General features: G+C 43.5%; 2 protein-coding genes across 2 annotated transcripts in view; one reads left to right on the top strand and one right to left on the bottom strand.

Annotated features, from left to right (window-relative positions):
* The window catches only part of LOC118402272 (E3 ubiquitin-protein ligase MARCHF2-like), a 66,244-nt gene that overhangs the window by 40,449 nt on the left and 8,999 nt on the right, over positions 1 to 16,796 (bottom strand). The window lies entirely within an intron of this gene.
* Positions 1 to 16,796, top strand: part of LOC118402271 (solute carrier family 25 member 36-A) — a 28,680-nt gene that overhangs the window by 4,555 nt on the left and 7,329 nt on the right. The window contains exons 3-4 of the mRNA XM_035800326.2: positions 6,476 to 6,553; positions 9,154 to 9,254. Of these exons, the coding sequence (XP_035656219.1) occupies positions 6,476 to 6,553; positions 9,154 to 9,254 (179 nt within the window). The remainder of the gene's footprint in view (positions 1 to 6,475; positions 6,554 to 9,153; positions 9,255 to 16,796) is intronic.

Raw genomic sequence — 16,796 nt, 5'->3', positions numbered from 1 at the left:
AGACGGGAGTGTTACCAGACAGAAACATGTTTCAACTTCTCCTTTTTCATGGTTACTGAGCGGCCATCTTTTATGAAAGAGCCTACTTTACCCTGTCTAAATTGTTTTTATTCATCTAGGAGAGTCCTTCCCTGCTTTCATCATACTATGTTATGACTGAATCTTCACCTGCATTCAGCATTTTGATCGCAGGAATATGGATCTCCCTTACAGTGTCCGACATTAACGATGCCCCGGGACCAGTAAGAACATGTCGGGCCAGTGGATCTTGTCGGTGCATTTTTGCATTCCAGTTCAACATTTACCTGCTCTGTCGCAGTCTACCATTGAAGACTACAGTCATGCTTTTTGAATTTGAGCAATACGATTGGCCGTTTGTTCAAGCTCCACCAAGTTCCCGCAGTCAACTGCTCGAGCACTCAAGCAGTACAGAAATGAATGCGTTCACACAGCACACTCAAGCTGTCCAGAGCAAAAAGACTTGCCCATCAATCAACTCGCTGAGCTTATTATTTTTTTTAAGGAAAGTGATTTACAAAATGAATTGTGAACATACTAGCAATATGCTGGCTACTGTTGATTGTCTGCAAAAAGAATGTTCCAAAAAGACACTTTAGCATTAGTCTTGGCTAGCCTACTGTAGCCAGGTCGCTATCTCTTTTGGAACGCAGTTAAAAGGGGCAGCGTCCTATTTTTAGATCAAATAAAAATATTTTCAAAATGGCATACTTTACAAACAATAATGAATACAATGCAATTGTAAAGAATGGAGTAATGACTTTGCTAAATTATATTACACAGCTTTTTAATACATAACCAAATGTTGCATGTTAATAGCTGCATATTGAGAGAAAGGATGCCAACCTATAGGCTCTGTATGATCCCAATTAAAACCACACCATGTCCGGGCCAGTAGAAATTCTGTTTGGGCAAGTAGATTTCTGGCCAGGCCAGTGAGAGAAAGTTTACTTTGGACCCTGCCCACACACAACCACATAGCGGGAATAGCTTCTAGACATTATTTTGGTAAAACACATCTCAGATTGGGGATTTAGCCTTGTTTTCATCATTTCCGATAAGGCAAAAATATCCCTTATCATATTGGACAAGAACAAGTTGTTCCATAGCATACTTAATTCTGCCTCTCGCTCACTTGTAAAAATAGGAGAACAGAAGGGGGAGAGGCTTAGTGTGGTTCTGTTTTGGTTTGCTTATACCGACAGCTGTTAACATGCCCTCATCTTAAATATACCCCACCGAAGGGCCTGGAGTGACAACCTGTTTCACAACTGGCGTTATGAAGGGAGCATACAGTAAGTGAGGGGTAATGGAGGCTTGAGCGTGTTATCTAAAAATACTGGGCCATAGACCTTGTAGTTGTATGGGCATACAGTGCATTCGGAAAGTATTCAGACATCATGACCTTTTCTAGATTTTGTTACATTAAAGCCTTATTCTATAATGGATCCCCAAAAAAATCCCTCATCAATCTACACACAGAACCCCATAATAACAAAGCAAAAACAGTTTTTTTGAAATGTTTGTAAATGTATTAAAAATTGAAATTCAGACCCTTTACTCAGTACTTTTTGAAGCACCTTTGGCAGTGATTACAGCCTCAAGTCGTCTTGGGTGTGACGCTACAAGCTTGGCACACCTGTATTAAGGGAGTTTCACCCATTTCTTCTCTGCAGATCCTCTTGAGGTCTGTCAGGTTGGATGGGGAGCGTTGCTGCACAGCTATTTTCTGGTCTCTCCAGAGATGTTCGATTGGCTTTAAGTCCGGACTCTGGCTGGGCCACTTAGGGACATTCAGAGACTTGTCCCAAAGCCACTCCTGCATTGTCTTGGCTGTGTGCTTAGGGTCATTGTCCTGTTGGAAGGTGAACTTTTGCCCCAATCTGAGAACCTGCTCCAGAGTGCTCAGGACTTCATCAAGTATCTCTCGGTACCTTGCTCTGTTCATCTTTGCCTCGATCCGGTCTAGTCTCCTAGTGCCTGCCACCGAAAAACATCACCACAGCATGATGCTGCCACAAATGCTTCACCATAGGGATGGTGGCAGGTTTCCTCCAGATGTGACGTTTGGCATTCAGACCAAACGGTTAAATCCTGGTTTCATGGTTGGGAGTCCCATAGGACGGCGCACAATTGGCGCAGCGTCTTCCGGGTTAGGCCAGTGTAGGCCGTCATTGTAACTGACTTGCCTAGTTAAATAAAACAATAATCAGACCAGAGAATCAAACTCCAAGGGGGCTGTCATGTGCCTTTTTAACTGAGGAGTGGCATCTGTCTGGCTACACTACCAGAAAGGCCTGATTTGATGGAGTGCTGCAGAGATGGGTGTCCTTCTGGAAGGTTCTCCCATCTCCACAGAGGAACTCTGGAGCTCTGTCAGAGTGACCATCAGGTTCTTGGTCACCTCCCTGACCAAAGCTCTTCTCCCACGATTGCTCAGTTTGGCCGGGTGGCCAGCTCTAGGAAGAGTCTTGGTTTAAAACTTGTTCCATTTGAGATTGATGGAGGCCACTGTGTTCTTAGGGACCTTCAATGCTGCAGAAATGTTTTGGTACCTTTCTCCAGATCTGTGCCTCGACACAATCCTGTCTTGGTGCACTACGGACAATTCCTTCAACCTCATGGCTGACACCCACTGTCAACTGTGGGACCTTATATAGACCGATGTGTACCTTTTTCAAATCATGTCCAATCAATTGAATTTACCACAGGTGGACACCAATCAAGTTGTAGAAACATCTCAAGGATGATCAATGGAAACAGGATGCACCTGAGCTCAATTTTGAGTCTCATAGCAAAGGGTCTGAATATTTACGTAAATAAGGTATTTGTTTTTTATTTTTAATACATTTGCAAAAATGTCTAAACCTGTTTTCACTTTGTCTTTCTGGGGTATTGTGTGTAGACAGATAAAAAATGTATCCATTTTAGAATAAGGCGGTAACGTAACCGTGGAATAAAGGAAGGGGTCTGAATACTTTCCAAATTAACTGTATTTGTGGGTCTCAATGAAATACTGTAACGGTCGTCGTATGAGAAGGTGTGGACCAAAGCGCAGCATGGTAAGTGTTCATGTTATTTTTATTTAAACTGCAAACAAAACAACAAAGGGAATGAACAAAAACGAAGCAGTCCTGTCAGGTGCAGAAACACAAAACTACTACCCACAAAATCCATGTGGGAAAAAGCTGCCTAAGTATGGTTCTCAGACAACGATAGACAGCTGCCTCTGATTGAGAACCACACCCGGCCAAACAACAAAGAAATACAAAACATAGAAAATGAACATAGAATGCCCACCCTACTCACACCCTGGCCTAACCAAAATAGAGAATAAAAGCCTCTATGGCCAGGGTGTTTGTCACGGGGACTAGGTGTGTGAGGGAAGAATCAGGCGCAGAGAGCAGAGAGTTCCATAGGAAGAAGTTCACTTTAATATGGCACCAAAAGCAATGCCCACAACACAGGGCGCAAAAAAATATGGACCAACCCAAAACACAGGGTACCAGGTCCGGAGCACGAACGCACCTAACAACACAAACGCGTAACACAAGAATAATCCCGCACAAAACAAGGGCGGGTATACTAGCTTTAAATAAGGAAGCCCATCAGGCAAACACAAATAGACACAGGTGCAACTAATAAGACAAAACAAACAGAAAACGAAAAAGGGATCGGTGGCGGCTAGTAGGCCGGTGACGACGACCGCCGGGCACCGCCCGAACAGGCAGGTGAGCCAACTTCGGCGGAAGTTGTAACAGCGTGACAAATACATTGTCAGAGAATCTATCTTTTCAAGGAAATTAAATATTACACTAGTTTAGTACAGTGTCTGTAAATAAATATTGATAAAGATGTGGAGGGTGCTCAACCAACGTGAGTCGAGGTACAAAACATAAAAAAAATTGAAAAGAAAAAAGGTACAACGTGCACACATAGGTTAGGTTTCTATGATGAGTGAGCGTTGCGCCGTTTCATTTTCAGGAAATATTGATTTCCCATTTATTTGTCTCTGCCTGCAAATCGTCTTCTTAAATGCAGGCTATATCCTATATGCAAAGCGTAGCTCAAGGGAAGGTGCAAGTGTGTGCTGTCATCATTCTTGCTGCTTCAAGTTCAGAAGCTATATGTGCAAGATCATGTGCGCGTGTGTGGTCTCAATTAAATAGTAGGCTATAGCCTACGGGTGGACGAAGAGGCACGGGACAGTTATCTTTTCAAGGAATTGTACTTACTAAATACGATTGGCCGATAGTTGACTACATTGCCTAGAAATAATAATTGATCACCCAGATTTGTCTTGGTCTGAATAAATCAAACGTAGCTCAAGAGAAATTGCAAGTCTCTTAAACCCTTTTGAGTCTATTTCGCGGCCCCGCTGAATTCCAATTGGCGTAATAAAAAACATCAATATCTGTCTGTTTAAGTTAGAGATTGCATTTTGGATGAGTCTCAAACGATCGTATCCGCCGATGTTGCCCTTCCGCATCTGCGGTGAAAGGTGGCAGAGCTACAGCGGTGTTTTGTCGGACCATGAGACATCCTTTAGCGCCCGAACGGTTTTGCCCAACAAAATATTATGACCCCTCTATTCTCTGATATAGCCCAGTAATACCGACAGCCTAATATAATTGGCCACGAGAATTTCTGGTAATTTAACCTATTTCTATGGTTATTTTTGCTCATTTTGATGTTGCCTACAGGGCACAAAATTGCTGGGACTATGGCTGCCAAGTGAGCTGTGTCACAGGTGCCTAAAATAACATTGCGGGACTGCGATTGGGTTCGCGACCAGTTCTTGCGGTAGCGAGTCGGACAGAAAGCCAGCTGGTGCGTTATGGAAAGCTGCGGGCGGGAGCAGGATGAATAAATCCATCCCACCCAGATCTCTAGCTGGAGGCTTGGTTCCGTCTTATCACAGCTCCGCTGCAGTGTTCTTGGACCTGCTTCTCTCCCGTCTTTCCCTCAGTCAACCTCCATGCTTCCGCCCTCGGGAAGCACTAGCTGAAACCCAACACCACCACTAGGCAGCACAGGGAGAAAAACCCTGCCGAAGTGGGTCAGCAGCGTACGCAGCGCTGGCCAAATGAGCTGAGCTCTGTGGCTGCGTAGATATGAGGGAAGACGCTGGAAGTCTTCTAGAACTGTGTTCATAGTTGAATTCACAGTTGAATCTCGTGTCCTTAATCCTTGATACAAGGCTATTTCAAAGCAGTGCGCTTGTGCTATCTCGGTGGAGTAGGTTAAGAGTGGAATAACCTTGGCTTGAGTTCAGGCTAGTGATTCCTAGGGTGTAGGGTAGCAGCGATGTCAGGAAATGGGGTAACATTTTGTCATGGAGCTCATACACTGAGTGGACAAAACATGACACAGACTGACCAGGTGAATCCAGGTGAAAGCTGATCCCTTGATGTCACTTGATAAATTCTCTTTAATCAGTGTAGATGAAGGGGGGGAGACAGGTTAAAGAAGGACTTTTAAGCCCCGAGACAGTTGAGATATGGATTGTGTGTGTGTGCCATTCAGAGGGTGAATGGGCAAGACAAAATATTTAAGTGCCTTGGTATGATAGTAGGTGCCAGGTGCACCGGTTTGAGTGTGTCAAGAACTGCAAAGCTATTGGGGTTTTCATGCTCAACAGTTTCCTGTGCGTATCAAAAATGGTCCACCACCCAAAGGACATCCAGCCGACTTGACACAACTGTGGGAAGCATTGGAGTCAACATGGGCCAGCATGCCTGTGGAACGATTTCCATGCCCTGACGAATTGAGGCTGTTCTGAGGGCGAAAGGAAGGTGTCCATGTTTTATACACTCAGTGTATAGGCTAATGACACTATAAACACAGCATGAGCACAATCCTCAGCCATTACCATGTTACATAGAGGAGCTACTCGCACTGCGTGCCCTCATAATGTCATGCTGTCTCCATTGGAGGCCTGCCATCTATCTTCACTGTTTGGCAAGCCGCCTAATGCTACTCTCTTATTGCTTGTCGCCGATGACACAGCGTTACGTATCAGGTATATTGCCCTTTAGAACATTTCCTCTCGTTTTAAATCCCCATAATGTCCCAATGTCAAACTCCCACAGACGAATGCTGAGATGCGTCATCTAATCGACTGTGTCATCAGTTATATTGATCTGTTTTTACACGTTTTTGGTTCTTTCCATTTGTGACTAATATTGTAATACACAGATGTGTTTATGGTCCATTTCCTGATGCTGTGTGTTATTGTAAAATGGGACATAAATGCATCGGTATATTAGTTAAGATTTTAGGCAAAGGCCGATGTGCTATGGTCATGGCAGTCTGATTATACACATTGGCACTAGCCCACGACTGGAGCACTGTCTTGAAATCCATATTTTCTTATGTTTCAGCATAATGAATAATTAGCTCGTCAGTTAGCATAGTGCTAAATCAAACGCCCCTCTCTCTCTCCCTCCCTCTACAGGTTGATACTGGAGAAGGAGGGACCCCGTTCGCTTTTCAGAGGGCTGGGGCCCAACCTGGTGGGTGTGGCTCCTTCCAGGTATGACCTCACTTGTGCAATAATTATCCTTCCTGTTGTGACTTCTGCTGCTATTTTCTGTCTTTCTTGTGTAGGCTACTTCATGGAGCTTTTTTTCCATAGCAACTGCAGATTTCAACGTGGGTGGCGATGTAGATTTTATATTCTATTCAGCTGAGAAACAGAGATAATTACGTTTGTCTTTGGTTTTCCATCATTTGACCTCCGCTTCAGAATCCTTTTTTGTTTTAAACCACAACCCTCATCGGAGGACAAGATGATTACCACAATTTACGTTATTTTTCATTACACCACACAGAACATAATCTTTGTTCCATGAAAAGAACAATACATGATTGCTACCGAATCTCAGTAAAATTCCGCTCCTGCCCCGTCCTCATTTTCCGCCTCCACCGGGGCATTATTCATTCTCCCTAGTGGTAGAACCCAGACAGAAAGGAGACCATTCTATGTGTGAGCCATATTACGCAACAGCAGCCTCCGGGGTCCAGTCTCTGTTAATCAGAGTCACTGTGAGCAGAGCAGCGGCCGTCCACCGGGGCTGCTGCTGGGTCATGTGACTGAGGGTGTCGCTGCCGAAGCAATCGCAATGCCGCGGCACCATTGGCCCACTCTGTTGTTGTGTGTTAATCCCCCCTTCCCTGGGTGAGATGGTTCTTTCTGTCTCTGTTTATCTTACACATTTTTTATTTATTTTTTATCTCTGTATATTTCTCCATCTGCGTTTCTTCCTTTACCTTTCTGCATGTAGATTATGTCTCTCGCATTCTGTTTTTCTCACCTTCTCTGTGGCGGCGTTATATGCCCTTTGACAGTCTGCCCTGTTTCCGGCTGTGTATTTTGTCTGTCTAGGCTGTGCCTGTGAGTATGCAGAGTCTGAATAGTGTGTGTGTGTTTTCCCGTCCTCTGTGGAGTGAGCTACTCTCCCTAGCTGTGGCGGCTGGCTGCCTCGTGACGGGCAGGGAAGAGAGGGGACGTTATGTAAAGTCTGCCTCAACACTGCAGCAGAGCGAGACCAACAGCAGGGCACACTAAACCTGAGCACGCACACGCCTTTGCTAGCACTGCAGGACAGGAGAAAGGGAGGTAGTGAGAGAAAGGTGAAAGACTGACCTGAGCTCAGACTGCCTTGGAAAAATACTGAGGAGGAAAGAGTGAGAAATGCAAGGGGAGAGAAATAAAACTGCAGGGTTCCTCAATGCTGGACTGGGACTGAAAAAAAAAAAAAAAACTTCACCCAATACTGCCCACCAGCAACTTGACACTAACCAGGCTTTGCCTACAGTAACACAGCAGGACACCTCCTCTAACCAGGCTTTGCCTACAGTAGCACAGCAGGACACCTCTAACCAGGCTTTGCCTACAGTAACACAGCAGGACACCTCCCACCAGGCTTTGCCTACAGTAACACAGCAGGACACCTCCTCTAATCAGGCTTTGCCTACAGTAACACAGCAGGACACCTCCTCTAACCAGGCTTTGCCTACAGTAACACAGCAGGACACCTCTAACCAGGCTTGGCCTACAGTAACACAGCAGGACACCTCGTATAACCAGGCTTTGCCTACATTAACACAGCAGGACACCTCATCTAACCAGGCTTTGCCTACAGTAACACAGCAGGACACCTCATTTAACCAGGCTTTGCCTACAGTAACACAGCAGGGACACCTCATCTAACCAGGCTTTGCCTACAGTAACACAGCAGGACACCTCATATAACCAGGCTTTGCCTACAGTAACACAGCAGGACACCTCATCTAACCAGGCTTTGCCTACAGTAACACAGCAGGACACCTCATCTAACCAGGCTTTGCCTACAGTAACACTGCTGCTGTGTGCTCTAGCTGTGGACAGATAATGGCTGATTTGCCTCCCCTTGGCAGCGGGCTGTCGAGCTGAGCATCTTGTTGGCCATTAGAGCATGGCTGGATGGTTGGCTGGGCAGTCAGCTGTTCATCCAGAGCACAGCACACACTCAGCATCACGGGCTTTAAATCAGTCCATTTCACCATAACTAAGGTCGGCTGTTACGTAATGCTTACCCTCTGACAAACGCACACTGAGGGCGACGTGAGCGAGCCAAGTGCACGCTGTTAGTTGTAAACCCCCACAGTGGAAATGTCTACTTGAGTAATCCTGTGATTTGAGTTAAGTAGAGAGAGTAGGAGTTGCAAGGGCAATAAATCTCCAGCTAGAGCAGGGCATGTGATCTGGGAGTGGAGATGTACGCGCTACGCAGGAACCCTCCTAATGGACCATTACATGGGCCTAGATGGAGGTTTAATGTGGGTTGGTGACATGGGGACACAGACACAACTACCCAAATGAAGGCAACTGATTTCAGTGGAAATCGCTCATGTCATCAGTCCCAGGCCATTTACTCCGTGTCAATTTGGACAGAGGGGACGCTGCCTGTCATTTATACTGTGCCATTTTGCCCTAATCTCACAAGAAGGAAACGTTTTTAGTTTACTGTGTTGGTATGGACTATCGTGACCCAAGAAAATATTGTTTATTGGAAACGGCCCAGAGTTCCGGTGTTACCGGTTTGATTCACGGTATCCTTAGCTCCCATCAATTTCCTCCTGTTTCCACAGAGCCATCTACTTTGCAGCTTACTCCACTGCCAAGGAGAAGCTGAACGGTGTGTTTGAGGCTGACTCCACGCAAGTTCACATGGTGTCTGCAGGCCTAGCAGGTAACAGTCGTTCCACAACCCCCCCCGGCTGTCTATAACATCTGGTCAGTGCAGTTTCTACTGGTTGTTGCTGCTTTCAAAGTTCACTTGCTTAGACAATTGATTTCCAGCAACTTATTTTATTTTGATGGATTACATAGAAACATCAAGGGGATATTGTTTATTTTTTAATATTTCTTTTTTGTTTTTGTTTTTACATTGTGTTATGGGGTGTACGGAGTTGCTGTTTTCATTTGAAGATAATTAAATGTTTTAGAAACATTGCTCTCGCTTATATCCAGCTACGGCTATGTGCTAGACATTGCCACTATATGGCATACCTTGTTGTGGACATTTTCTTGTGTTTTGAATATCAACCACAGATGGTTTGTCCGAAAGCACAATTGAAGACTTTCAGGATCAAACGGTCAAACCCCATTTTATATTTATAGTGACAGTGAAGAGGTTACGGTTTATTCTGCTCTTCAATATTGGAGTTCTTAAGTTAAGATGTGAAAAGAAACCTTTTGTCAAAGCACTTAGAAAATACAAAAAAAAAGTGTGAAAAGGACAAAGCACACAGTTAACTGTTGCATTTTGTACGAACTGCCTCTATTCATATATTTAACTGCTCTCTCTCTCTCAATAGCTTTTACACTCAGCGAATAGACCCACAACTGCTTTGTCTTTAACCTACAATGATATACAGCCAACATGGCAGAGGCTCAACATTTCACTACATACCACTATAATACTTACCAGTAGCTGGCTGGTCCAGCAATTTGAAAAAATAAACATCCTCAAAGTTTGGGTTGTGCTTTCTGTCCCACCCCCACTTCCCCCAGTTATTTTTCTCCTTTCCCCGTTTCTTCATTTGTCGTCTCTTTTGAGGCTCTTCGGAGGACCCTAAATCGTGTTGACGTACCAGTTGGTTGCTAAACAGTGAGTGTGGCCCTTCACACGCTGTCTGTGCTGTGTGTGTGTGTGTGTGTGTGTACAGTAGTAAAGGGCCCCAGGGTGCTAACATGTCAGGGGCCTCACTGCGGGAGGTCTCCTCGCCTCGCGGCTACACGTCGGCCGGACGTTGTTGGGCGGACGCCTCAGGTAGCACCCCATTTCCTTTCACTGGTATGACCATTATGCTAATGATGATGATGATATTGATGCTAGTAATAATGATGATGCTGATGATAGGTCACGGCCAGCTGGTTTGCAGCTCTCGTATCTCCTGTAAATTTAATGTGATTGCGCCGCCTTGATACACTGCCCCCCTCCCCCTTTTACCAGCCTGTTACACCCTCCCCCGCCCCCCACTGTAAAAAGGAAATGAACATCACACTTTGATTTTCCTTTAAATCGGCATATGAAGGGAAATGCTAACCATGTCACTATTAGAGGTTTGAGTGTCCTTATTTGGCTTGTCCATTCAACATCGTTAGTCTTGAACAGCGAACACAGCAGACGTAGTAAATCTGTCGTTCACGTGTGGTTCAGCTATGTACGTCCGCCCTCGCCTTTGAAGGAGGCGGCTAACGGGAGCTCTCCACTGTGCCTTCAGTGCCTTAAAAATATGGCACCCTTGTACGGTGGGGTCCGAAATGATTGACACCCTTGATATAGACGAGCAATTATGACTGTAAAATAAATAATTAAAATACTGTACGCTATATTGTATGCTAAAAAATATGCAATTGCTGAGTCTTTTTTTTTTAACCAAGTAATACTCAAAAAGGTAGGGGTCGAAATTGACACCCATAAATATTATTATAAATAAAGTAGTCAGAAGTGTATTATTTGGCTACATATTCCTAGCACACAATTACTACATCAAGCTTGCTTCCAATTTGTTTGGAGCATTTGCTTGTTTGTTTCGGTTGCGTTTCAGATTATTTTGTGACCAATAGAAATTAATTGTAATACTGTATTGTGTTATTTTGGAGTCACTTTTATTGTAAAAAATAAATGATTTCTAACCACTTCTACATTAATGTGAATGCTACCAGGAGTACGGATAATCCTGAATGAATCGTGAGTAATGATGAGTGACAAAGTTAGAGTCAAAGATCACAACCCCAAGACATGCTAACCTCTCACCATTACAATAACAGGGGAGGTTATGGTAATGGTGAGAGGTTAGCATGTCTTGGGGTTATGATCTTTGACTCTAACTTTGTCACTCATCATTATTCACAATTCATTCAGGATTATCTGAAATGATAGCCTTAAACTAGGTTGTAGATTATTTGACCCCCTCGACAATAATATTGCTGCGTTAAAAAACAATACGAGGACAAATCATCATGTCAGTTACCTTCAGGTCGGAAAGTCTGAGTTCCCGAGAATTTCGAGTTGGATGACTGTTCAGTGCTTTTTCCCCCAGTCGGAGCTCACCCCCAGAGTTCCCAGATGTTTTGAATGCGGCATTGGTGACCCTCTTTGTGCAGACAGATGGATGGATACCTTCTCCTCCTCGATCATGTATTTTAATAGAGGGCTCCATTCAGTTTAAAAGCACACTGCATTACAGCAGATGACTGCAGTAATAACACTGGAACTAAGCCACACCATTGCATTTGTTTAGATATGAAACAAAGGGGCCCAGCAGGAAAAGGCTGACTAACACTCCAGAAAAAAAGAAAAGGAAAATGACTGTTTGCGAGGTCAGGCCACCACACAATCCTTTGTCCAAAATACTAATCAGACCCGATTGGTGGTATTCTTGAATTGGCATATCACAAAACTGCTAATCAGACCTTCTAAGTTAAGTCATTTATAGACTATATTAATACATATGATATTATGCCATTCTTTATAAACCAGCTTGACAAGGTTAGCATTTCAACCCTCTCTTGCACTACTTGACCTATTTTTATTAGGACAGCATTGACGGTGTCCCCAATTTTTTTTGTGTGTGACCCCATTGCTCCTGTTTTAGAATCAATAAAAGTGATTATGGTAATGATACGATGGTACACAAGGAATGGCACCTGTAGCATCAGCTAAGAAAATAATTGAAAGAAAATATTGGATTCTTATTGTGTACCTCGCATGTTTATTTTTTTTGTCCTGCACATCATTTGAATTCTACCAGAGGGCTGATGTTCTGTTTACGACAGACTTGCATTTTTCTCTTTCTTTCCCTTACCAAGAAAGACATACCTGACAAAACGTAGGGGAGAGAAACGACACGAGACGTCCTCTTGCATTTAAAACAGGTGTGGGTCGGGAAAGGTCACGGGGTCAGGGGAAGAGATGTTGTGTGACCCCTTTCTTCTCTCACCTTTAGTTGTTGGTTTAACAAAATGGTGGGTACAAATTAGAGGTCGGCCGATTTATGATTTTTCAGCGCCGATACCGATTATTGGAGGACCAAAAAAGCCGATACCGATTTAATCGGCAGATTTAATTTTAATTTTTTTTATAATGTAATTATGACAATTACAACAATACTGAATGAACACTTATTTTAACTTAATATAATACTTCAATTAAATCAATTTAGCCCCTCAATTTGGTTTAAATAATGCAAAAACAGTGTTGGAGAAGAAAGTAAAAGTGCAATAAAGTGCAATATGTGCTATGTAAGAAAGCTAACGTTTCAGTTCCTTGCTCAGAACATGAGAACATATGAAAGCTGGTGGTTCCTTTTAACATGAGTCTTCAATATTCCCAGGTAAGAAGTTTTAGGTTGTAGTTATTATAGGAATTATAGGACTATTTCCCTATTGGATCTTCTTATAGGCACTTTAGTATTGCCAGTGTAACAGTATAGCTTCCGTCCCTCTCCTCACTCATCCCTGGGCTCGAACCAGGAACACAACGACAACAGCCACCCTCGAAGCGGCGTTACCCATGCAGAGCAAGGGGAACAACCACTCCAAAGCTCAGAGCGAGTGACGTTTGAAACGCTATTAGCGCATGCTAACTAGCTAGCCATTTCACTTCGGTTACACCAGCCTCATCTCGGGAGTTAATAAACAGCGCAATCATAAACAGCGCAATGGTTGACGCACAAAAGTGCTGTTTGAATGAATGCTTACGCGCCTGCTTCTGCCTACCACCGCACAATCAGATACTTAGATACTTGTATGCTCAGTCAGATTATATGCAACGCAGGACACGCTAGATAATAACTACACATGGTTGATGATATTACTAGATAACTAGTGATTATGATTGTTTTTTATAAGATAAGTTTAATGCTAGCTAGCAACTTACCTTGGCTTGCTGCATTCGCTTAACAGGCAGTCTCCTTGTGGAGTGCAACGAGAGAGGCAGGTCGTTATTGCGTTGGACTAGTTAACTGTACGGTTGCAAGATTGGATCCCCCAAGCCGACAAGGTGAAAATCTGTCATTCTGCCCCTGAACGAGGCAGTTAACCCACCGTTCCTAGGCCGTCATTGAAAATAAGAATGTGTTGTTAACTGACTTAACTAGTTAAATAAAGGTATAAAACATTTTTATATTTTTTTAAGTTGGCAAATCTGCACCCAGAAATACCGATTTCCTATTGTTATGAAAACTTGAAATCTGCCCTAATTAAATTGGCCATTCTGATTAATCGGTCGACCTCTAGTGCAAATGTGGGAGTGGGGAGGCTTAGGGGGATTTTACCTGTTTATATAAAAAGTGTGGGGGGTTGGGGGATAGTGGGTTGGGAGTGATGCATTGTCCTCCTATTTTTCCTGTTGAAAAAAAAAGTGGGATTAGGTAGGATTGGTAAATATCCTCTCCCATCTATGCATTTGTGGGTGGGTGGGTTGGTTGGTTGTCTGCTGCCTGTGTGTGACTGTGGTACAGAAAAGCCTGTGTCTATTTTAGGGCTTTACTGTAGCTTTCACCCCTGCGTGAGGGGGGGGGACAGCCCCAGCCACCTCAGCCCCCCCCCCATATCTGCAGGCTTCTAGCTGCAGCTGTGAGGCGGAGTAGCTTTGCCCCTACTCTGTGAGTACACGCCATAGACGCTATCTCTCTTCTTCCTCTTCTTTTACTTCTTCTTCCGCAGACTTTTCATCCTCTTCACGCAGTTGCCTTAGGACTGTGTCCCTTGAGACAGTAGAGGCTCTAGATCGAGACTGTACTGTAGAACTTGTTTAGAGAAGATGCTATCGTCCATCTTAGCTCTTGGCGCAACGTAGCGCATATGTATACTTCTGTTCGTTTTCCAATGGCCTTGTTTGACTTTGTTGTTTAGAGATTACAGTGCCTCGACCACAACGGCACAAAGCACACGCGATGTAAAGTAAAGTGTATGACATAACACTCACTTCTGAAGTAACATACTGACTTGATGCATTGTCAGAGGAGGGTAGCCTAGTGGTTAGAGCGTTGGACTAGTAACTGGAAGGTTGCAAGTTCAAACCCCCGAGCTGACACAAGGTACAAATCTGTCGTTCTGCCCCTTGAACAGGCAGCCACTGTTCCTAGGCCGTCATTGAAATAAGAATTTGTTCTTAACTGACTTGCCTAGTTAAATAAAGGTAAAATAAAAAATAAAAATTGGTCTCTCGGATTGAAAACTCATTCAGACCCAAATTAGTATAAGCAACTTATTAATAACACAAAAATAATACATATTTTGGTATCACTTATATACAGTACTAGTCAAAAGTTTGCTCACAACTAGACATTCAAGGGTTTTTCTTTATTTTACTATTTTCTACATTGTAGAATAGTAGTGAAGACATCAAAACTAGGAAATAAAACATATGGAATCATGTAGGAACCAAACAAAAGTGTTGAACAAATCTAAATATATTTTAGATTCTTCAAAGTAAGTCTTGAAGGAGTTCCCACATATTCTGAGTACTTGTTGGCTGCTTTTCCCTCACTCTGCGGTCCAACTCATCCCAAACCATCTCAATTGGGTTGAGGTCGGGTGATTGTGGAGGCCAGGTCATCTGATGTAGCACTCCATCACTCTCTTTCTTGGCCAAATAGCCCTTACACAGCTTGGAGGTGTGTTGGATCATTGTCCTGTTGAAAAACAAATTATACTCCCACAAAGCGCAAACCAGATGAGATGGTGTATCGCTGCAGAACGCTGTGGTAGCCATGCTGGTTAAGTGTGCCTTGAGTAAAAAGAATAATAATCACCAACAGTGTCACCAGAATAGCACCCCTACATCACACCTCTTCCTCCATGCTTCACGGTGGAAACCACACGTGCAGAGATCATCCGTTCACCTACTCTGCGTCTCACAAAGACATGGCGGTTGGTACCAAACATCTCAAATTTGGACTCCTCAGACCAAAGGACAGATTTCCACCACTCTAATGTCCATTGCTAATGTTTCTTGGCCCAAGCAAGTCTCTTCTTCTTATTGGTGTCCTTTAGTAGTGGTTTCCTTGCAGCAATTCAACCATGAATTTCATGCAATCTCTCTGAACAGATGTTGAGATGTGTCGGATACTTGAACTCTGAAGCATTTATTTGGGCTGCAATGTCTGAGGCTGGTCACTCTCTAATAAACTTATCCTCTGCAGCAGATAACTCTGGCTCTTCCTTTCCTGTGGCAGTCCTCATGACAGCCAGTTTCATCATGGCGCTTGATGGGTTTTTACGACTGCACTTGAAGAAACTTTAAAAACTTCTTGAAATTTTGATGTCTACACTTTTATTCTACAATGTAGAAAATAGTAAAAATAAAGAAAAACCCTTGAATTAGTAGCTGTGTCAACTTTTGACTAGTACTGTATGTACTCTGCAATCGGAAAGTATTCAGACCCCTCGACTTTTCCCACATTTTGATACGTTAAACAGCCTTATTCTAAAATCGCTAAAGCAAAAGTTTCTCAATCTACACACAATAGCCCATAATGATAAAGCGAAAGCAGTGTTTTTACAAATATTTTTGCACATGTATAAACAAATACATTATTTACATAAGTATTCAGACCCTTTTTGTATGAGACTCAATTGAGCTCAGGTCCAAACCAAGAATTCCGGGAAGAAGGGCCTCCGGGAGGTGACCAAGAACCCAATGGTCACTCTGACAGAGCTCCAGAGTTCCTTTGTGGAGATGGTTGTGCTTCTGGAAGGTTCTCCCATCTATGCAGCACTCCACCAATCAGGCCCTTATGGTAGAGTGGTCAGACGGAAGCCACTCCTCAGTAAAAGGCACATATGACAGCCCACTTGAAGTTTGCCAAAAGGTACCCAAAAAACTCAGACAATGAGAAGCAAGATTCTCAGGTTTGATGAAACCAAGATTGAATGTGTGGTGATGCTTCCCATCCAACCTGACAGAGATTGAGAGGATATGCAGAGAACAATTGGATAAACTCCCCAAATACAGGTGTGCCAAGCTTGTAGCGTCACACCCAAGAAGACTCAAGGCTTTAATCGCTGCCAAAGGTGCTTCAGGATCTGAGTAAAGGGTCTGAATACTTATGAAAATGTGATTTTATTAGCAAAAATGTCTAAACCTGTTTTTGCTTTGTTATTGTGTGTGTGTGGAGAAAATAACAATTTATTCCATTTTACAATAAGGCTGTAACAAAATGTGGGAAAAGTTGAGGGGTCTAAATTCTTTCCCGAATGCACTGTGTGTATATACACG

Source organism: Oncorhynchus keta, chromosome 23 (assembly GCF_023373465.1).
Source record: "Oncorhynchus keta strain PuntledgeMale-10-30-2019 chromosome 23, Oket_V2, whole genome shotgun sequence".
Lineage (NCBI taxonomy): Eukaryota > Metazoa > Chordata > Actinopteri > Salmoniformes > Salmonidae > Oncorhynchus > Oncorhynchus keta.
The sequence above is the reverse complement of the archived record's forward strand: the minus strand, read 5'-3'. Positions and strand labels throughout refer to the sequence as shown.